At 34.7% G+C, this 24,149-nt stretch overlaps 1 protein-coding gene across 1 annotated transcript in view; it reads left to right on the top strand.

Moving 5' to 3' along the window:
- INPP5A (inositol polyphosphate-5-phosphatase A) overlaps nt 1-24,149 on the top strand; it is a 246,936-nt gene that overhangs the window by 177,946 nt on the left and 44,841 nt on the right. Inside the window, exons 9-10 of the mRNA XM_070752446.1 lie at nt 10,580-10,675; nt 14,267-14,341. Coding sequence (XP_070608547.1) covers nt 10,580-10,675; nt 14,267-14,341 — 171 coding nt within the window. The remainder of the gene's footprint in view (nt 1-10,579; nt 10,676-14,266; nt 14,342-24,149) is intronic.

Here is a 24,149-nt window from a genome sequence, read left to right as displayed (position 1 = left end):
AGACATATCTGCACATAGACCAGATAAATGAATATAGGTGTTCAAAGGAATATCTAGTACATCAACCCTTCACCTGCTGCAGTGAAACACTAGCATAACACTAATGAACAGTATAAAGTTTTACCATGAAAAATATAGATAGACCTGTTCTTACAAGGAAAAGACATGGTTAGAAACTGACTCACCTAATTTCTCTTAATTGTCTTTGGTTTCATTGTTATCTTTGTTGTAGCAGTGGGTGTTATAAACTTAATTTAGGCTTTATGCATTAATGCTTTGTTTTGATGATTGAATGCTTTAGGAGGAAGAATTGAAGGCCATCTTAAGTACTTTTATCCTTTGCAGAAAGTAAATGCAGAAAAGAAGTTTTAGAACCCTGACTCCTCACAAATTGTTGGGCTGGGGGCAAAGCTTTCTGTATGTTAAACAGTCTTGTGGACATCTGGCATGATTGGTTTTAATCTGCTAGCTAAAAAGTCAGGATTAAATCTTGCTTTACACCCTTTTGTATTGCAGTCAGTAAAGTGACAGAGCTGGCCTGAAACAATGACACTACTTATTCCACCCAATATGCCATGTGGTAGATCACCCCTTTTTTTCAGCACTACTTCTCCACAAAGACAATGAAGCATCTGGTGGCCTTTTCCTGTGTCCAAAGTAGGGTGGTTTGTGTTTTGTTTTGGGGTTTTTGGGTTTTTTGGTCAGTAATTTCACTCAGCTGGTCTGCTTAGTCCTCCCCTGATGCTACTTTTTGAGACTGGGTGTGCCAAGCCCAGTAGTATAAGGTCAAGAGGCCAAAGTGATGAATTTTTATGTGCCTGTTCCTTGTGTTTCTGCTCAGTCATGATTCTTTGCGCGCTGTGCTTCTTCTGAAAAGGAGCCACTGAGGGCAATTTGTCCTCCTGGCCCAGAGAGAATGGGGCAGCAGATGAGTTAAAACTGCATGTATAACTTTAAACAGAGGAACACATCAAGGTGCTTTTACAGTGGAACAAAATGCTGCCATCAATGCAAACTATTGGAGTTGCCCTCAGATCTGTGACCCCTTGGCATCTGAGAAGGTGACAAATGCATTTAATAGTTCTTGAAAATATACTATACTAAAAGGAAAGAATCGCAGTTCATGAGGGCCTATTGTTAAAAGATAGTACAGTGACACTGATTGCGATTGTTGTAGTTCTGTTCTATTCAGTTCATGCTAAGAGTGTCTCAATTTTTTTTCCTTTCCTGCTCTCATTGCTGAAATGATTTTACCTTATTATCAATATAAAAATGACATATTTTAATTAAATTATGCTTCTGCTCTGTGTTTCAGATATTTAGAATATTATTCTGGAATTGATCATACTAGCATTACATTTATTTTCTTTATAACAGTTATCTGATGGATCAGAAATGAGTGTAATAGAGCCTTGTTGGCATATAAATGTCGATAGTCGTGTAGATTATAATATAGAAATTATATAGGAATTACAGGAAATATGTAGATAATGGGCAGAAACAATAAATATGATCTATAGCTACAATTAAAATTACATAATTAAATTGAAGAGATTGTTTTGCCAAATTGTCTCCAAGATTAGCAGCCATAAATATCAATTTAGGATCTATGTTTCATGTTCCTTTAAATAAAATGTCCTGTAGGCAGTGGTGGGCAAGCAAAAAAAACCTAGCCAAAATGCACACGCTCATGCGTCCCTGTGCGAGCGTTTGCTATGTGCACAGGTGCGGGAAGCAAAATTGTGCTCAATCCCGCATTCACGCACCAGAGTCGCAGAGCTGCACACAATTAGCCATTCAGGCAGCAGCCCACCAGTGCCTGTAAGTGCATATAAACTTTCATAATTCCAATTTCTGAGACCACAAAGAAAGAAACAAAAGCAAATTGTCTCCCTCTGACTAACATTGTTGAAGTCATCAGAGGGAAAAGAACAGGACCAGCAGACTTGTGAGATGGCATGCAGCTACTGACATACATGGTAAACCAGGTATCACATTAGGCTGTCCAACTCCTTTTTGCCTGGATCACATAATCAAATTGCTTCATATCTTCCTCAGCACCACTACCACCCAAGAATGTGACTACTTTTACTGTAACATACAGCATTTGCTATTAAAAATAACACTGCTTTTAGAATACTCCAGAGAACCCAGCCTTATTTGGTATTCTTCATTTAGCATGAATATTCTTCATGCTAAAAAGCAACAACTACAGTAGTAGTGTTCTTTCTGCTTTCTCTATTCATATCTCTTCTAGTATTTTAAAGAAGACTTGCTAGACTTTTTTTTTCACATGCCAAAGGGAAGCATGGAAGTTGAAGAAGTTGCTTCTATATTCAAATATAGCATGTTTTTAATGCAGTACCTACCTGTTAGAATAGAATAGAATAGTGCTGAGGTAATATTCCTTTGCTTCACCTGAGCTGATTAAGAATGGGCCTCTATTGTGTTTGTCCAAAATACTGCCCTTGTTTTGGGAGGGATAGCATCATATTTATAATCACACAGCTAAATGTGATTACAAAATTAATCACATTTACTTAACTCAAAGTTATTCTTCAACATTATCTGCCTTTTTATTGCTTTATTTTAGTATTCCAAATATACTGAGAATAAGCCTAGTATTGACATCTTCAGCTGCCCTTTGCAAAGTTGAAAACCTGGGTGTAAACTATCAGAAAATCAAACTATTGATCTAAGTTAAAAAAAAATCACATTTAGCAAGAGAATAGAAACAAGTATGTGTTTCTAATTATCTTGGTATTTGTTTATAAGCCCCTTTGTCATGAACTTCAAGTATTTTGGCAGTAAGAATGTGATCCTTAAAATATTCTGTGTAGAGAGAGGCTATTTTGTACTAATAACTTGTAAATAGTTTAAAGCTAAAGCGATTTCTCACTTATTCTACAGTAGCTATCTTCTGGAAACTTATTGTGCTGAAAGTTATGCTATCAAAGTGTCTCTTGGCTACCCCCAGCCATCTTAGAGATGCAGTTTTTCCTGAAGGTGGGTGGGATTAAAATTATTAGAAGTTAAGGCCTTATAGCATGCTCTATTATAAGCTGATTTTCCTTTGACCTTGTCCCAATGATTTGTCTAAATTTTGTTTACATCAAAGCTGGTTTTAAAATGTCATAGAGATTCTATGCTTTCTGGCCTTTTCCCACACTTTTTTCTTTCTGGTTTCTGTATATCTAAAGATCACTCTGAAAGACTTATTTGACAATGCATACCAAAAATAGCAGCATTTCTTCAATCATGCATTTTTAGTCATCATTGGTCATTCTCCCTCAAGGTGGAAATAGCATCCAGGAATGGACTAATTCCAAATGCTCCATGATTGGACTGAGTGAGTCTGTCAAAGCTGTTCAGGTCCTGCCTCTGTTACTATGCTAGACAGCTTTTCTACTCAATTGCTCAGTGAGGACGGTGTTGCCGAACAATCCTCCTGTTAGGTTTTAACCTATTACTGGGCAGGGAGCTCATTCTAACTATCATGAATAAACTGAGTTAGAATAATTATTGGCTTTGCAGAGATTTGAGTCTGATATCATTTTCATAGAGGTGATAAAATGGTGTCTGGGCTGTAATACATCAGATACAATTGAAACCTCATGTAACAAAACACTCACATATGCAAGGTAGAGAACTAGATTAGCTATCTCTTACCTAACACTTATTCTGTGCAAATAATTTGGCTGGATAGGGGATATGCATGTCATTTACTCTGCAGTTTAAACAAATCAGATTTAAATTTACCTTTCCACAAATATCAGTGTACTCTGTACATTCAGACACAATGATAAATCATAACTGGTGCAAAGATCTGGTTGACCCAGTGGTTCCCAACCTTTTTTTGGTCATGCCCCACCTAAGCACCTTTAAAATCCTGAAACCTCCCCCCCCCCCCCATGACATATAATTGTTATTATTCAAAAAGTGAACTACTCACGCAGAGGAAGCCTAAAAGGCCATTAACTAGGTTTAAACAAGGTTCCAATTGCCCACATTAAAAATGAAATTGCCCCCCTGTGGGGCGTGGGCGCTATGTTGGGAACCTGGGGGTCAACCTCTGAACTGAGTTCTTATCATTTTATTTGGCATTATCAAAGGGAGATTGGAAATATTTATTTCAAATTTTAGCTTGTCCAAAAATAGTTTTTGTGTTACTTAGGCTTTCTAGAAAGAAGTCAGGATGGTAACTGACAATTGGTATGGTAACTATTGTTCACAGTAGTAGTTTATCTGGATTTGGGAGTAAAGAATAACTGCAAGAAGTTAAAAACAGAAGAGAAAACTTGGAGTTTACAAATAAGAGCTGAACTACAGAATAAAAGTACTACTCCATTTACAACCAGAATTAAGCCCAAAATTTCTGTTGCTAAGTGAAATAGTTGTTAAGTGAGTGTTGCCCCATTTTAAGACCTTTCTTGCCACCGTTGTTAAGTGAATCACTGCATTTATTAAACTAGTAACATGGTTGTTAATTGAATCTGTCTTCCCCCTTGAGTTGGCTTGTCCAAAGATCACAGAAGGTGATCACATGACCCCAGGACACTGCAGCCATCATAAATATGAACCAGTTGCCAAGCATTTAAATTTTGATCACCTGACCACAGAGATGCTGCAAATGGTTGTAAGTGTGAAAAGGTCATGTTACTTTTTTCAGTGGTGTTGTAACTTTGAATGGTCACTAAATGAATAGTTGTAAGTGGAGGACTATCCGTATTAGAAGGAGAAGGATGTATATTTTGATGCAGGTAATGTCACCCTACAGATTAATAACAGGTGCATATTTTACTACTCCCTACAACTCCATCAGCATACCCTTCAACATGTCCTTTCATTTACTGTTAATGTAGAGTTTTGAATAGAATATTTGTACAAAATGTGGTGAAGTCTTCAAGCATATTTGTACATCGTGATAAGCCAGACACATCAGAAAACAGGACTATTTTCGTACAGTTGATCCTACCTTTGGAACACAAAACCTGAAAATAAGGTATTCATAGGGTATCATGCAAAATAATGAGCATAATGGTGCAGTGGAAGCTCCATTTGTTTTTTAGGTTTGTTGTAGAAAATCTCAAACCATGCCATCATGGTCACCCTCTTGACATTTCTTTTAGCACTACCCTGTGGACAAATCTTGCTTTGTTGCTTATTGTTTTATATGACATCCTTTGACTCTCATAAATTAAACAAATGACATCATTGACTTTTACAGCTAGGCAAGAAATAAATACTCATACCCCTAATTTTTCCTAATAAAACAGTGGGAATACAAGACTATAAAAGAAAACCATTTCATTAGAAATAAAAATATAAAATCATCACCTCTAACATATGAAAAATCAATTATTTAGTTTTGTATTATTGCAACATTTTATCCTATGCAAATAGGATCTTATAAATTGAATCAAAATGCTCATAGCATTTTCATTTCATACTCATACTCCTCCAAATGCGGAGAAATACATTGCCAGAAAATTTATTTTCAAAGAAGTGCAGAAGAAACATCAACACATTGTTTCTTGTAGTTCATAACAGGTGTGCCAGCTGTCAGTTCAGCATAAAGGGGCTCTAATAAAACAACTGGCTATTTTTTTTTCTGTTTCCAACTCAGAAAATAATGTCATTTCAGAGTGGGAAGGTGATTTAAAATCCAGATATTCCTTCAGTATTACTACTGTCCATAAATTGTTTTAAAGTAGAAATCTCATCTCAATTTGTATTTTTTTATTTTAGTCTTCTAAGTACAGCTACCTTTATAAATGCTTTTAATTTGTCACTATGTTGCAGAATATTATTATTGTCACCTTGAAGTAAGAATGTTCAGCTTATCAAAATTGTCACTTAAATATGTTAACTATATATTGAAACCATTGTTGATTTAAAAAGTGGTACACTATGATACACTACAGTGCCATTCCTCAGTTAAATTCCAATAAAAGTTCATTTCAAAAATGACAAAAATTTCCTTGAAACTGCCGTTTTGACTCAGGTAAAACAAAGAAGTATTCATCACCTCATAAAATTTTCACAGAAGACATTTTTTTTCTTTACAGGCATAGTTTTTGTATAGAATTGTCTCCAATGAAGGGATGAAATCTTCCCTAACAAGTGTTTGCTTATTAATCTGTTGTTCTGTCCAAACCCCAATAAGAGATTTTTGACAAATCAAAAGCTTGAAGTCATTGTGATAATAGTTTATTCCAGCAATCCCTAGTTCCACACAATTAGACAATTTTAAAAGATTTGCATTCATATAATTTTCAGTGATATCAAAAAGATCCATGGCTTTACACATCCCTAATTTCATTCCAGAAAAACACATTCTCATTTATTTTACTCTCAACCAACAGATCTAACATGTTATTAAATAAGTATCCTTAGTACTATCCATCATATCTATCCAAATGACAAATTGCATAAAATAGTGTAATTAGACATAAGGATACTTAAATCTGTTTCACTCTAGATTCCCTTAACACAGATGCAACCATATCAGTAACAGCTGGAAGAATGAAACTTTTTTGCTTAGAGAATCTTTATCAATTCTGAATTGAAGAAACAAGACATGATTTTGAAAGAATGGTCATATATTTATCTAAACTTATACTTTGTTTTTTTTTTCAATATCATCTTTTTAAAATTAAAAATAAGGTTTGTTAAGTAAGTCTGTATAATTTACAGTATTTCCACAGTCAACACTAATGGGCGATTATATTACTCATTAACTTGTAGGTAACATTATAATACTACAAATAGGTATAGTATATACACATACTAAAAAGTAAGAGATGAATAATGTACAGCATCATTTTAGGGGAAAATATATGTATCTTTATTGAAATACTGTAACACTTTTCTGATTCTTGTAATTTTTAATCTAGAAACAGCAAGATTTGTTTTGTTCTAGTACATTCAATTGCTAATATTAACACTAACATTCAATACACTTTTTAATAATGTTCTTCCACCTTTATTCAGGTATATAAAATTAAGAATCATATGTACATATAAAAAGGCATATAGATATAAACCAGAAGTAAAAACCTCTCAAACCAAAAGGGAAAGGCAACTATTTTCATTTATTTGCACAAAGACTTGGAACAATCTTCAGCTCCCCATTCTGTTCTCTAACGACATCTAAGTACAAGTTCCTCAAATCTTTATGCAGTCCTCTACATATTTTTTGTTTTTAGCTTCCTTCGCTTTTTTGAATTTTCCTTATGAAGAACTTGCATTTGTAAACTGCTCTGGATAAGGATCAGTCTTGTACTCTGGGAAGTGCAGTGCCCATCGATGAGCATTACACAGAACTAATTCTGCCTTCAAAATCTCAGAGTAATTTACCATATTCCCAAGAGTCTCTTTCAGGCACTTTTCATGTTCACAACTGTTCAGCTTCAAGAATGATACAATATGGATAGCTCTTGGATCGTCTTCCGCTTAATAGTTTTTTTAATCTCAGACTCAAATACTATTTTCTTGCCATGGTAGGTTAGGGGGTTGTCCCTTAAATGGTTCAAATGCATTTTTCTTGATAAAAAGCTTTTTATGCTGCTTGTTTACTACTAAATATTTTGGAAAACAATTTCTTTATTTCCCATTCCAAATAAAATTAATGGGCTTGTTCTTTAGAGAAAAATAACTCTTAAATTTCTATAGACTTAGTGAACACTTTAAACTAATGTGAATATTATATATGCTGTAATCCATGGTGTAATTTGGATAAATCATAATTACTTTTAGATACATACATACATGCATACATACATAGAATAATGAGATACTGCCTTATTCCACTTCTTCATTTCTACCTCTCAAGTACAACTTTTTCACATACTGTTTTCCTGTTTCATTTAAGTTAAGTTAAATGATGAGATGTTTTAAATTTTGTTCCCCTATATTTATTTTCCATTTTCTCTTTTTTTAACTTGTTTTTGGTATATTTAAGATCAGACCAGCGCACTTTTCAGCAACATATATTTGTGTGTTTCAAAGTGTGGGTATTGGGTTATGTATGTGGGTTATTGCATCCAGAAGTTATTATTATAATAATAATAATAATAATAATAATAATAATAATAATAATAATATGTTTTCATTAAACATGAAACTCAATCAACTGAAAATTTAAAAATGTATCTATTGTTATTATTATTATTATTATTATTATTATTATTATTAACAATAATAAGTCTTCCTCCAGATTGTAATTCTCTATTTGTTTCTCTGTATATTTTTCCCATATTATTTAAAGCATGTGCCTCAGATTTTATGCAAACTTTTTTTTCCTTATAAAGAAATGTTAGAAAAGAATCTCTAGGTAAGGCGATTTTATTCAATCATGCAAGAAAATCCCAGAATTTTATTCTGATTTTGTCTCATTATTTCAAACATCTTTCATAAATATAACTTTTATAAGAATGAAAAGGACTATGTATTTTCAATTTTCTTCCATTCTTAAATACTACCACCATCGCCACCAAAAAAATCCCTTTATAAGCAAGCAGGTTTTCCTTTAAAACACACACACACAAGTTTCTGAAAGTTTCTGCTTGGGTGACTACGACTTTGTAGAAACTGAAAAGAGGTAGGCTGGGGAGGAAGAATGTTCCAGATTGTATAAGAAATGAACTTTTGCATAATCACTATTTGCTTGTGAATAAGATAAATGTTTGTCTCCATGCAATCGTAGCGCCTTTTCTTTAGTGGTCAAGAGAGTGTCAGGTTTTTACACTTCCATATTATTATGATTATGGTTCCTTAAGAACAGACCTGAACTTGTAAGAGCTATGAAGCAGATTGGTGAGGCTTTGGGCGAAGCACGGAGGGGGGAAATGTTCCCAAGCAGATGCCTATAAAAGACAGAAATCATGAATTTCTTGAATTGCAGCCACTCTAGGGGTGGCTACAATGTCTTTTTGACAGTGACAGTAATTCTGCCTTGTCCTTTCGAGCCGCTCTTCGGCCCATTCATTCCAGAAAGCTGCTTAAGCGCACTTAAGCGCATTAGCATTTGGATGCTTGGGGACCATATTGACCCTCATTTGGAAGGTTTAAATGAGTGAAAGATGGAGCGATTTGTTAGGGCTTTAGAAAACCAGCTTTAGAGAGTGGTGGGTTTTCCGCTTTGGTTTGTTTGGTTGCTTGTTCTAATCTGGTGCACTGTTTAAAGGCGACCAGACTGATTTGTGACACATGAGTCCAAAAGGCTATTTTGGGGGGCTTGACCTGATTAGCTAATTTGTGCTTTGAATTTCAATGGTTGGTATCTGAAGGAGAGGCACTTTGGGAATGGCTTGTTGGTGGATGACCTCACAGTTAACGGTATACAGACACAGATGGCAAAATGTTAATTACTTGTCAAAAGAGACAGAATGGGACCCAAATCAAATTGTAAAGATGAGTGGAAAAAGTGATTAGTTGTGGGCTAAATGAAAGAAAGTAAAAAAACCAAAAAGCCATAGTGGTTGCTTCCTAAATCTTAGTGTACTTAATGTGCTTTTCTGCCAGACAAGGAATATTTGGCGTTAGAACAACTTCCGGTTCTCTCAGTAGCTTTTGTTACAGTGTTGTGGTTTCTAATCATAATTCTGAATGGTCAGAATTTAGAAAAATTCTGAAGGAGATTTGAAAGAAAGAAGACTTTTTGCCAGATTGTCATGTTGATCGTTCTTAAAGCAAAATAAAAATAATAACAGAAATGAAATATCTTTCTTTGTCTCTGATTCTTGGTGTATTATCAACGTGAGAAGCTCCATTGTTCTGGCACAGTTCTAGTCATACAAATAGAAATAAAATTTTAAGGATATAATCTACCCCAAAAAGAAAGATTCAAAATTAGATGGATTATACATAGAAAATCCTAGAGACAAATTTAACTCCAAGAATACATGAATGCGAAATTAGAGAACCATACCCAGGCAGAAGAAACACTGAGGTAAATAGTTTGAGTAATCAAGCAGTTTCTCTTAGTATTATTAGCATGAAAGAGTAAAATGAACCATTTACTCCTCATCAGAACCATGTTTATTAGGCATTATCTCAAAGTGTTTCTTAAAGTTAAATTAACAATTATTTAGCATCTCTAACCCAAATCCAAGAAAAATACAATAAACCTCAAAACAATATCTAATTTTAAAGATCTAAATTTCTAGGGCATTAGAAGTTTTTGCATGAAGCTACAAATTGAAAAGCTATGCCCATAGGGTCTTCTCACTTTAGAATTCTGCTCATAGTAGATAGCAGACCTCTTCCTTGGAAACAAAAACCATTGGAAAAAATAGAAAAATAGTCCTAATACAAACTTCACAACATTTTAATATATTAAAAAAAAAAAAGTAAGAGAATTCAATTATGGGTCTTAACAATTTTATACAGTACTATCCCATAAGAAATCCTTGAATTTTCAAATTGCTGCCCAATTTTGAGGAAGAACAAAGTAAATTAAAGAATGGTATTTTTCATATTAATAATTGAGGATAAAATTAACGGTATATGCTTGTATATTTATTTTTGACAAACCAATTTATTTCTCCCCTATCCCATTTCCTTTTATTTTAAACAGACACTTTGTTCAAAGGCTACAATGCAGACTATCCGGGCTGCTGACACTAATGAAGTAGTCAAACTAATATTCCGTGAATCTGATAATGACCGAAAGGTATGTAACTAAATGTAACTCTTGTCACTGAAAACAATGCAAACAGAACTAAGTAATCCACTCTCTTTTTCAAAATTCCAAGAACAAAATATTTCTTTGCTTCAATGGAGGTGACTTATTCCAAAATATTAACTTACTGAAATGTGCATTCAGTTGTGATCCCAATGAGTTATGTGAGATCTGCTCTTGTACTGAAATTATAATTATACTTACCCCTCACTGAGTCTATCATGGTAAATCTTCAAGAAATCAGCACTGTGTCTTGCAGCTGTTCCTCTGGGTAGGTAGAATGATATGTGTCAATGAGAAAAGCAAAGTTTTCATAGGTGTTTGAGAGGAAAGCAAAGGTGTGCCTTAAGCTACCTAAAACCGAGGGCAAACAAAGAAGAAAACTTCGTGTACCAATTCTCAGTGACAGAGCACAACTCAATAATTTCTTTCTATAAATTGCAGAAAATATGCTGCAAGCAAAATTATATACTTTTTAAAAAGAGAGAGCAAGAATCTAACTTGGGAAACAACATAATATCTCAAGCTAGATATCATTAAGAGAAAATCTGTCACTCATTCGAGCTATATGCAATGTTCCTATTTCATTACTGTGCAGTTAAAATAACATGCATATTAATCTCCCATACCAGTGCTTCCACAGCAGCTTTTTTTCTAATCAAGTAAATGTGATTTCTTTAAAAAATAACAGCACTTTTTTTTAAAAAAAAAGTTTCATTTACAATTCCTAAGTCTTTGTGAACTGATCAAATCTTCTTTGATTGTATTGTTCTGATTCCTGATGAAGATTTTTCACATATTTGACTGCCCTCCATACGTAAACTTTTGTAGAGCTTCTGATTTGGGGAGATGGGTTTCAGCATAGCTTGGGTCGGGGGGGGGGTCAAACTCAAGGCCCGCAGGCTGAATCCGGCCCACAGGGTGCTTAGATCTGTCCCACAAGGCCGACCTGGAAACAGCAAGGGACTGGCCCATGGTGCCTCTGCCAGTGAAAACGGAGCCTGTATTTGCTGGCAGAGGGCTCGCAAAACAAAAGCAAAATATTTCCCCTTTTGCATTTGAGCATCTAAGGAGGGACAGGAAAGGAGAAAGAGGAAAAACAAAGAAAAAGGTGATAAGAGAGCAAGGGGGGGGAAGAGAAGAGGGGAAGGAAGAGGGAAGGGAAAAGGAAGGAAGGAAGGAAGGAAGGAAGGAAGGAAGGAAGGAAGGAAGGAAGGAAGGAGATTTTAATGAGAGAGCGGGAGGGTCTGAAGGAAGTCCTGTCTTAGCCCTTGGCTATTATTCATGCCCTCATGGCATGAGTGACGTTGAGCTGGCCATGCCTACCCTGGCCATGCCCCCAAGCCCCCCCCCCCCCAGATCAAACACAATGCAGCCCTCAATAAAATTGGGGGTCCTGATGTCACTCTCAATTAAATTGAGTTTGACACCCCACTGGCTTAGATTAATGCCTAAGACTTGCATGTTTCATAAAATATGTACAACAGAATGAGATTGACCTGTGTCCAAGGACCACTTTTCCAATCAGTTTACTTAATTCATGTTTAAAAATATTTGTGATTCTCTTATAGCCCTATAAAATTTTATTTATTTATTTATTTCATCAGGCATGTATTAGATAACAGATATAAGTATACACATAATTATGAATACATGAAATGGATATGAATAAAAGGAAACATTAGGACAGAAATGGTAGGCATGCTGATGCACTGATGCATGCCCCATAAAGACCTCTTCGGAACGGGGCAAGGTCAACAGTAGACAGTCTAAGGGTAAAATTTTAGGGGTTTGGGAAAGAAACCTCAGCCAGGTGGTGCATTCAAGGCATTAACAACTCTGTTACTGAAGTCATATTTTCTGCAATCAAGTTTGGTGCACTTTACAATAAGTTTATATTTATTATGTGCTATTATGTCAGTAGATAGAATTTTGTTTATTGTATCTATTATGTACCGGTACCTATTATGTCAGTAACAAAGTGATAGAATATAGTAAAATAGAACATCTTCTGTTGGCAAAGGAATAAAACAAGGCTGTATAGTCTTCTCTTATTTATTTAAATCATTTGCTGAATATATACTGCTCAAAAAAATAAAAGGGAACAGTTAAACAACAGAATATAATCCCAAGTAAATCAAACTTCCGTGAAATCAAACTGTCCACTTAGGAAGCAACACTGATTGACAATCAATTTCATTTTGTTGTCAGCACATTCAGCTTTGTACAGAACGAAGTATTCAACGAGTCTTCGGAGAGGGGCGGCATACAAGTCTAGATAATAATAATAATAATAATAATAATAGTAATAATAGTAATACTAATAATAATTCATTCATTCAGATCTAGGATGTGTTATTTGAGTGTTCCCTTTATTTATTTTGAGCAGTGTCTATTAAAGAAAGCTGGAGTAGAAGATGAATGTATTTAAAACTGGAAGAAGAAATAACAGTAGCCAAAAACCAACCTTACAACTGGCAATGAAGGCATGAAAGCCATAGATAGCTTCTGCCATCATCAATAGTAAAGGAATAGTAAAGAAATAAGCCATAGGTTAGCACTTGATACAACAACTACAAATGCACTGGAGAATATATTTGGCTATTACAATATGTCTATAGCTTCAAATAAATATAATGCAAGCTATGGTATTCCCTCTATGGAAGCAAATGTTGGACTTTGAAAAAGCAGAATAAGAATATTTATGCTTTCAAATGTTGAAATTTGGTTGATGGACAACAACAACAAAAGAAAGATATTTTATCTAAAGAAGAGCTTCTGTTCCTTCGCAGCAGTTACAAACAGAAATTATAATCTCCACCCTTCCATACTGCCTGTCATGGTTCCATTCTTCCCACAGATAAACCTTTGTAATCAATACATTTTAAAATAAACAGTTCATTTTTATCTATTTTCAGTAAAAAGTCCATAAAGGCTTTCCAATCTTCTAGAAAAGTAGCTGAAGAAAACTCTTGAGAATTCAATGAACAGCCAAGAAAACAGCTAATGGATCACTGAACAAATGAACTCAGATTTATCATTTGAAACACAACAATCAAGCTCAAATTATACTCTTCCAAACACATTAGGTGAAGACCTAGCTCTCCGGAGAAGAGCTGGGAAATGTGGGATATAATTGAAGAAAAGGATGACCAGCAGCAAGATAGATAGACTTAGTTATACAGTAGTGGAAATGAGTACATCTAAAAGACCAGTTAGAAACAGGTCACCATGGAGAAAATCTATCACTGTGGTCACTGAGAGTTGACACTAACTTGATGGGACATAATCAGTCAAATCAATCAGTTAATTCTTACAATAATCTTCGTATTCTATACATCAGTGTTTCTCCTGTTTACAGGAAATAGGAAGTGAATAATAATCTCAAATCTCTTAAAGCAATATATGCAGCCTATTTAAGATTCTGTGCATGTTTTTTCTTTAAGTCAGAAAATGTTTAATTCAATGGAGAATGTAATAAAAGTTTTTAAATGACATTGCAAAGGTTTAAATAATAATTATATAGAATTTCATTGGAGATTGTTATTATTTTTAAGCTTTGTTTTGTTTTTTTCCCTCTAGGTTATGCTACAGTTAGAAAAGAAACTCTTTGACTATTTTAATCAAGATGTTTTTAGAGATAACAATGGCACTGCGGTGAGTTTCCAGTTGTAAAATTACATTTTGTAGATATAACCCTTGCTCTTAAGATACCTGGTGCTCCATGTTTATCCTTCACATAATCTTTTATTCAATGAGGAGTCATTAGTGTAGTTAAAATTTTTTTAAAGAAAAATATTCAATGAGGAGTCTAATTAGTGTAATTAATTTTTTACATGTCTATGTTTCTCTTTACAAAAAAATGACATTAAAGAAGTGCACCTTACAATACAGTATATTAAAATGCAACCACAATATGTTAAAAGGCAAACTAAAGTATTTTAAACAATTGGATTACTATATACAACTTTGTTTTTAATTTTTTTCCACAATCTCACTGTTCAGCTGTCTTAAGTTCTAACGATCTCAATTTTAGGGACAAAATTGGATATAATCCATACTATTTCAGCCAAATGATTGTACAATCTGCTTTAAAAATCATCTTAATTTTAATGAGTCAGTTCCTTGAAACTTTTGCAACTTAAAAAAACCTTGCTTTTTATTAAAAAGTGAGTGGATGAGGTTTGAAGCCCTTTTTCCAAATAATTTTATGAAAAACATCCATACACAGAATGTTTCCTAGAATTTAATATATTGCTAGGTCTGTCTATATATTACATTTATATCAACCTATGGTGAAAGGCCAAATGTTACTAAAGCAACATAGAGTTCTCTTTACATGTCATAGTAAAGGATGTACTAAATATTTTTTTTCTAGCATTGATTATCTGGGAACGACTTTATCCATTTAGTGTGTAAAATCATTGTGGGTCACATTTAGGAGCTCCATACAAGGCTTAATTGGTCCCCAGGTTCAACTTGCATTTTAGCAAAAAGAACCTCCTTCCACCATTCAGTAATTAGGGAATTTCTTCAGACCTCAATAATCAGAGGAAAACTTTTTAAATCAGAGGATGCTTTCTAGACTGATGCGAGTCTTCTCATCTATTTTTCAAAAAAAAAAAAAGAATGCAAGCTTCATACAGCTGAGGCTAGAACAACATCTCTCAGCTGTGGCTAGGGGGGCTTCCACACCAGTTGCGACCCTACCTTGACTAGGAGGCACTCTGCACAGTCACTCATGCCCTCAACACGTCTCGTCTTGACTATTGCAATGTGCTCTACGTGGGGCTACCCTTGAAGAGCATTTGGAGACTTCAGCTGATGCAAAATGCAGCGGCGCGTGCAATAACGGGTATACCACAAGGTATGCCTTATTACTCCATCTTTACGTGAGCTGCATTGTTGCCAGTTGGTCTCTGAATGCAATTCAAGGTGTTGGTTATCACCTTTAAAGCCCTAAGTGGCTCAAGGCCAGACTATTTACGGGACCGCCTCCGACCTCATACCTCATTGCGGCCAGTAAGGGCCCATGGAATTGGCCTTCTCTGTGGCAGCTCCGTCCCTATGGAATCAACTTCCTCCCTACTGATCTTCCAGAAAGCCATTAAGGCCTGGCTTTTCTGGCAGGCCTGGAATTAGATTGACTGCTGTGTATGTATGTTTCTTTTTAAGATATTGTTTTATTGTTTTATTATATTACTGATTTTATTGTGTATTTTGATCCTATTTTAGTATTGTTGTATTTACTCACTTGTTAGCCACTCTGAGTCCGTTTCGGAATGAGCGGCATATAAACAAACAAACAAACAAGCTGCTCTTGATCTCTGCCCAGAAATTGTTTCTCGAGGTTTCACTGGAATTGCTGAAGTAGAAGTTGAAGTAACATGTTGCTTTGCTACTATTTTACTTAGCAGAGGGGCAGTGTTTTCCCCCTCATGATTAAAAGAACTACAGCAAGGAAGAAAGATAGATAGGGACAAGTGACTAGCTGTATTGTTTTGTCATCGGGTGGAAAGAGTGCTGGACAGTTTGTAAATATCATATAGAAAGTCTGCATGATGAAAACAAGAACAGTTCACAAGATGGCAAGAAGGATGTTTCTGAGGAATGGTGTGATTAAACATGTAGTTGGTATACTGCGCCCTTAATGAATAATTTGGTATCTTGATTAACAACCACGCCTGCTTCATGACTTGTGGAAACATTACAGGGCATTATATGATAACTTACATCTCGTTTTTCTTTTAAAGTGTTATAGCAGTTGATGACATACTGAATCAACCATTTAGACAACACATGCAATAGGGAGTCAGAGCATTATTGTCACAATTAAAAAAGCCCTTTGTTAAAGATGTTAAGCAAAGAGTTAACCAAAGCTCTACCTGTCAGGAGCTTATATTTGGAAATGAGACATTCCTATTAATGGGGAGGACATATGTAAAAATATAATTCATTGTTAACTACAATTGTGAAGAATATAGAGTTCATACCTCTAGGGCTTATAGAATAGAATAAAAAGTAGTTGCTGTTGGCCTATTGCTCATGTAGATAATTCCAGCTGCATGAAATAAATGGAGAATTCATGAGCATTACATAGATCTAATATCCTAACTCAGTAGAATTATGAACATTCATAAATAAATATGAAAGTCAACATTTTCTTTTTGATACAGCATATACATTTTATTTTTAAACAGTTTTGAGTTATAGTTGTGTAGTATTTCAATTTCTTCCTTTTTAATGTTAAAAGACTATCATTTCTGCCTGTAGCAGTTCTTGGCATGCCAGTAGCATTTTAATCATTAAGTTAATTTTCCATGCATGCTTGTTTGTTCACATGTTTTCCTGCAGAGATTTTTATATGGATGGGCCACTTTAGAACATTATATTTTAAAATCTGTAGCCATTTCATTCACACACCAGGAAGCAGGAAATCTTCCAGATCAAGTACGGAAGAAAAAGATAAACGATATAATGAGCCATTGGAGATAATCTAATCTTCATGGTCTAGTTAAACACATAGCACCATGATCACTAAAAACAAACTACCTATCTAAAAGGATAAATGTCCCTGGCCAAATTCAACCCCAAAAAATCCATCGCATCCTTCATCACCCACCAGGCTTGTACCATGCTGACAGAAATTTAATTCAAGCTGGCTCCTGAAAATAATTATTGTATTTTAAGAGTAGTAATCATTGGTCAGGACATGATTGAATGTGTCCATGCCTATTGACTTTTTCTATGATTTATAGCTTTGTTTAGTCGATATTCCCATCGAAATTGTATAATTAATTATAAGTGGGGCTGTCAGGTCTGCAGGATGGAGTGCTCTGATGAGTATTTGGGAAGATTAAATTTTCCTTAGCTGTACCATGCAAGGCTTGGGAATTTTCACCACAGTATGGTTGTTGGCTAGAGATGTTTTCTTATGTGTATAGCAGTGCTTGAGTTCAAAACACATTGATTTTCTTCAGAGCCACCCTTTTTTATCAGTTTGATGTCTCTTTGGCAACAGCAGATTTTGTGCAGATGTGACAACATCTGACAAATATTTATTATCAACAGGTTCCTTTATCATTGCCCATATACTGTTACTTCCTCTTCTTTTTTATATCTTAATTCCAAAGAAAAGATACGGAAATTGCAAGCCAGCTATTGAGAAACCTAAAATATGCAAATTATTGATTCAGTGGAAATACTGTACGATTTCTTTAGAGATGTATTTTCCTAAGGGATTTTTTCCCATTTTGGTCTTACTATAATATGTGCCAGGTAGGCACTCCAATCCCCATGGCACTTCATTGTTTTGAAAAGCCTCTTTGTCATAAAGCCGAGAGCTTCAGTTTTAACTCCACATATATGAAAGTTGATTTTAAGTAAATACATTTAGGGACTTTCAAGCTAGCAATAGCTGAGACATTTGAGGAATAACTTCAGGACCTAATAGTAATACCATGAAGATTAGTAATAAATTGATTAATTTAATCCAATAATAATATTGCTAGATACAAAAGTTTATAAGTATTTACAAATTTAAAGATATGAAAGCCAAGAACACTATATAGTATAGTTGGGAACTATATTAAGTAGAGATCAGGAAGTAAACTGTATATCCACTTCACATTTCAAAGTCAATTAAAATGTATTTTATCCCTCCCTCCCCCTCCCCCCCCCCCCAAAAAAAGTGGAGAGAGGCCTGTGTTTTATATTTCCTCAAAATATGTCACATAGACATATTGATTTGATCCCTTGCATTGCTTCACCAACAATCTGTTTCATACTATTTTTTAATTTATCACTTTTTAAAGAACAAAATTAGTATTTTATTGATTAGAGGCATTTTGGTTGAGTTTACATTAGAATATTTTCTGTGCTTTTGGTGTATGAATTCCATTTCACACATAGAATTTGCCTGTGGTTGAATTTTTGAGTGATAAAATATCAGCATAGGATTGAGATCTGTATTAATTCTATTAACCAAGCATAAGGTGGTTGGAATAACATTTAGACCATTCATTCATTCATTCATTCATTCATTCATTCATTCATTCATTCATTCATTCATTCATTCACATTAAACAGTTTTAAAAGGCGATGTAGCCATGTAGAGTCAAAGATGGAAAGAGGGGATTTAAAATTCTGCAGCCAATTTGATTCCAACTTAATCTTACATATACAACAGCAAGTAATTTTTATAAAATGATTTCACATTTTTTGCAATATATAGAAGTAAATCATCTGGTAGCTTGGGAGATAGAATTCATCCTGAATGTTGTATATATTACATTCCTGTTATTTAAAAAAGTACTACTTATTTCTATTTAATATCAATAATATAACAATCTTTTTTGTACTGGCATATATAATCTCCATATTTTATTCTTTGCTTTGTTAATAATATGTGGACACTGTAGTTGATGAACTTTCTGGTCATTTGAGATTGATTCTGTTGGCATCATCTGTTTTATTTAAGTTGTGTTTAAGTTCTGTTTTGTCTTTCAGTCTTCTGATTTGGTTCATTGGATACCTTTTCTGTGCTAGATTGTAGTTTCTGGATTTTTGTTGTTGTCATTGCTAAAAATCTGATGATAAACCATAGTAGTAAATTAGAAGGATTTTAAAAATGGGGCCAAGTACCCATATGGTTGGATTAATATGAAATCACAGAATTCTCTGTGAAAAGTTGACCTGGAAGTAGAGGGACAAGTAGCATAGAAAAAGATTTTAATAATCAAAGAATGGAATTATCCATCTTGTTTAAGGATATTCATAAATTCTGATGGCTAGCATCAATAGAAGAAATCTACTTTTTGTAAGATTTGAATGATATGGAAAAACATAAAATTTAAATTCATAATATTTTATTTGTACCATTCCTGGTTTCTCGTGGGATTGAAATAAAGGAGAATAACGATGTTGCCATCTGGGGGCAGGGAAAAAATGAGGGCAAAATGTCTTCCCTAAAATTAATTCAAAACAAGCTCTTGAATCTATAAGTATTTCAAAGTGATTTAGTTTATAGAACTTGTATTTTGCATATGACATCCCTGAAAATTAACATAATTTAATGTTTATAAATTTTATTTTAAAAAATACAAAACATTTGTTTGTTTTTTAAAGAAAGCTATCATATTTTAAATTTGAAAATATCACTATACATCAAAATAAAACTGGAGAACAACTGAGATACAGGGTTAGGATGAAGATTTCTAATCAACCCAAAATATTTTTGAAGCTTTGATAGATAGATATATGAATGGGTGCATATGAAGGTTAAAGAACTGCCATCACTGAAAACATATTAATCAATAGATAAGATATAGCATGCTGCCCTCTTCCCAATGGCCTTAGCTCTGACCCTTTTAAAGATAATGGGGATACTGTCCACTAAGAAGTAGATTAAGACAATCAAATGCATTTCATCAGGGTTTGACTTGGACCTTGATCCCAGAGGTGAAAAGCAGACGTAAGTATCAAGTCTCCAGCCAAGTAAAATATTTAATTTGATGTATGAGTAGTAAATTAGGCTAACTATTTAAAGAAACATAGCCTAGCATGTAGTTGACTAATTATGGAAGATTGGGACCAAGTGGAAAACAAACAAACAAACAAACAAACAAAACCTGGAAAGTGTCTGTATTAGTCTCCTGAACTCACAATTGTTCTATGAGAAAATTGCATCATATCTTAATTACATTTTAAAACTTCTCTTACAGAAATTACTTTTTTCCTTTCTTTAGCAAAGTCAGGGAAGATGTTTTGATGAAATTCTAGGTATGAGCAATTAATATGCTTTCTAGTATTTCTGGACCTCAGTGTGGTCCCCAATGCAAGCTATGCCAACGGGATTGTAAGAATTATAGGGTTAGACTTCTGAAAGACACTAGATTCTCTACACCTGTCTTACATTGCATAAACTCCTATAATACAGTAACATTAGTAAGGGCAACAGAGTTTTAATAGTGGCAACAGAAAAATAAAATAAATCACTGATTTTTAAAAATTTAAGTGACTATATTGAGTAGTCAAAGACCAAGATTTTAGATTCAGATCCCATGGAGAGTGGGTAGATGGAGCAATACAGTCCAAGAAAAAAAAGACATATACTGTACATTTATTTTGTATGCAAATTCATTCAAAACATTCCAGGTTTAGTTATCAACATTTCCGTAATGATCTAGACACTCTGAAATGTCAGCCAGTTAGGAAAGTAAATGAACTTGATGGTGAAATATCAGCATGTGGCTGCAGTATCTTTTCCAATTGTGTATATTAAAACTCTAGAAAAGGTGAATAAGAAACAGTCAAGCTTTAAACTTTAAAATATTTCTTATTCTTTCTGTGTTGAATTTTCCAAATTAAGCACTTAATTATTATATATCAGGCTTACAATGCAGAAAATGGAAATAGTATATTTTCTTAATTAAGATGTTATTTCCTTATTTTTATAAAGAAATATCATCTTGTTATTCATCACTAATAATAATAATAATAATAATAATAATAATAATAATAATAATAATTTATTTATAATGCCGTTTTAACAAAGGGCATGACAGCAAACCATATACAACTAACAAAGACAGACAGTAGGCAATACACACACTTAGCTAAAACACAACTAAAACAACTTATAATAGAAAGTATAATTATTTTTCTATTTTCTATTCTATTAGTGTATTATCAGCATCATCAAACTGATACGAAGGCTGCAAAGCTGGTCACTGGATATTTCCCCTCTTGCTTTGCGAACAAAAATGTATCAGCCAATATATGCGAATAATGCAGGACCCATTATTTTAACTATCTATAAATACTTTTTGTAAGATTCCTTGAATATTTTGAAAGGTTTAAACCTTAATTTCCCAACCACAGCTGTGAATTCTCTTGTGGTTGCTGTAGATAGATTTGATAAATGCTGCTAATATCACCTCGTGATCTAACAGTGCTCTGACTTTGGTCTGTAGGTCTTGATGAATAATTGCTGTTGTTCTACTCCAATGACTGAATTAAGTTGTTCTCTAGTACAGGGTTCATACTTTCATGATTTTAGCCAATCAGTTTATAATAGTAACCTAAAGACAGTTTTCCCCTCTCTTTTTCCTTTGAGCAAATAATACTTCTCAGTTTCTTATTTTTTTACATTACATTGTTCAAGTATAATGCCGCCAACAGACCCAGTTATTTAACTTAGTTATTCTTATTCCACCTATTAATCTCAGGCGTCTTTTCATGATGGGCTCACATATATTCACTAAATAAGAAGTTTCTTATTTTTAACTCTACATTGGACTTGCTTCCAATGTGATTAGTGTAAGTTCTCCTGCGATATCTGATCATGTTCCAGTAACACTATCAATTATTATAAGAAAAGAATTCACTTAAAAAAAACAAATGAAACATGATTGTGAAAAAATTGAAGAATTTGGTGAACGTATTTTTTGAAATGCTGTTAAGAATGCTTGTAAATATTAGATATTTCATGGAAAAGAACAAAGAAGAAAAGAAGAAAAATTCTAAAGAAGAAAATTTTGAAAATAAAGTTAAGGAAATATATGTTTGCTAAATTAAAACTTAATTATATGTTGGGTACAAATATTCACTAAATCACATAAAAGAAAGGAGAGGGAAACAAACTTGGAAGAGATTTTCAAGCCCAGGGAATGTTTGTTTGTTTGTTTGTTTGTTTGTTTATAAAATGTACAGTGGTACCTCTTCTTAAGAATTTAATTCGTTCCATGACCAGGTTCTTAAGTAGAAAAGTTTGTACAGTTTTGCAAAGACCTTCCTGGACACCACTTCCATCTTCTCCTCATGCAGGAGTCATTAGTGTAAAACTCAAGGCCCATTGCCACATCCAACGTGAAGAGGAAAGATCAGGCCAGTGTGCCTTCAGCCTGGTCTACCCAATGCAAAGAGGAAACATGCCAGCAGTTTGGGAAGAACCATCAAACTGGCCCCATCCACCCATTTGGCCACACTGCTAGCCATTCCTGCTGGCCCCCCGAAGTCAATAATAATAATAATAATTGATTAGATTTGTATGCCACCCCTCTCTGAAGACTCCACCGCCTTGTTGCGGCCCTCAATTAAATAGAGTTTGACATCCCTGCTATAGGAGAACCCTCATATAATGCAGTGTCACCCGATCTAAGACCAAAGATGGCAATTCTTTGTGGATCAAAGAACCCCAATCCTAGAACTACTTGGGTCTTCCACGGCTCAGTTCCAGCCTGTTGTTTCCCACCCAGCCCAAGCAGTGCAAAAGGGAAGTCACAGCATCACTTAACTCACCATAGGTCAAGAAATATAGCTGGGTGTTATCAGTGTAATGATGATATCTCAGTCCATGGTGGTGGATGATTTCACCCAGCAGCTTCATGTGAATGTTAAACAGAAGCAGAGAAAGTACCAAGCCCTGCAGGATCCCATAAGCAGGGGACAAGGGCTGGATCTCAGAGTCCTTGGAGAGGGGAAGCATATAAATCCAATAAATAAATAAATTCTCTCACTCTCTATCAAAACCAACTGAGGAAGTGAACCAGGACCTCCCCTCCCCCACTCACAACCCCCAAAGCCACTCCAGAAGGATACTATGATCGATGATATTGATGGCTGTCAAGAGGTCAAATAGAGCAAGGATAAAAGCACTATCCCCATCCCATTCCAACCAGATCTCCTACCCAAGATCATTGTTTCTGTTCCATATCAAGGCTTTAGGCATAATTGGAAAGGATCTAGATCACAGGTGTAAAACTCAATTGCATCATGGGCCAGATTGTGACATATCATGACTTTTTTCCATTTGTGGAGCCAGGGTGGGCATGGACTGTGAATGACTGATCCAGCCCACAGACCGCCAGTTTGATAGGCCTGGTCTAGATAACCCATTTCATTCATAAACCTCTTGAGCTGACACATCACCTTCTCAACAAACTTCCTCAAAAAGGGAAGACTGGAGACAGGTTGAAAATTATCCGACAGGGTGGAATCAAATAATGGCTTCTTAAGAAGAGGGCAGATCACAGCCTGCTTTAAATGCTGGGGCACAACCCCCTCCCACAAGGAAGCCTTAATCACATCAGAATTCACCTGCATGTCACTTCCTGGAACACTTTCATAAGGCAAGAGGAAACGGATCTAAAACACAGGTGCTTGTGCTCATGCTCCCTAGGATCCTATCCACTTCCTCAGAAGCAGCAGGATCAACCTTTCCCAGAAAACGGGACAAGACCCTTTCCAGATGCCTCTACCAGACCAGCAACCACAACAGCATTTAATTGGAAAAAAGTCAAGCTATTTTGTTATCCAGGAAATTTCTCTGCATGCCTCTTCTGGTGGACCTCTGTAGTCTTCTTTGCACTTATAATTCTCAGTTCTTTCTGAAACCCATCCAGGGATGGACAGATCTAATAGGTCCTGCCTTCCTGCAAGGAAAGGTATAGCTCTTGAGGAACTC

The sequence above is a fragment of the Erythrolamprus reginae genome, chromosome 5 (assembly GCF_031021105.1).
Source record: "Erythrolamprus reginae isolate rEryReg1 chromosome 5, rEryReg1.hap1, whole genome shotgun sequence".
Taxonomy (NCBI): domain Eukaryota; kingdom Metazoa; phylum Chordata; class Lepidosauria; order Squamata; family Dipsadidae; genus Erythrolamprus; species Erythrolamprus reginae.
This window is presented reverse-complemented; position numbering and strand designations above follow the sequence as displayed.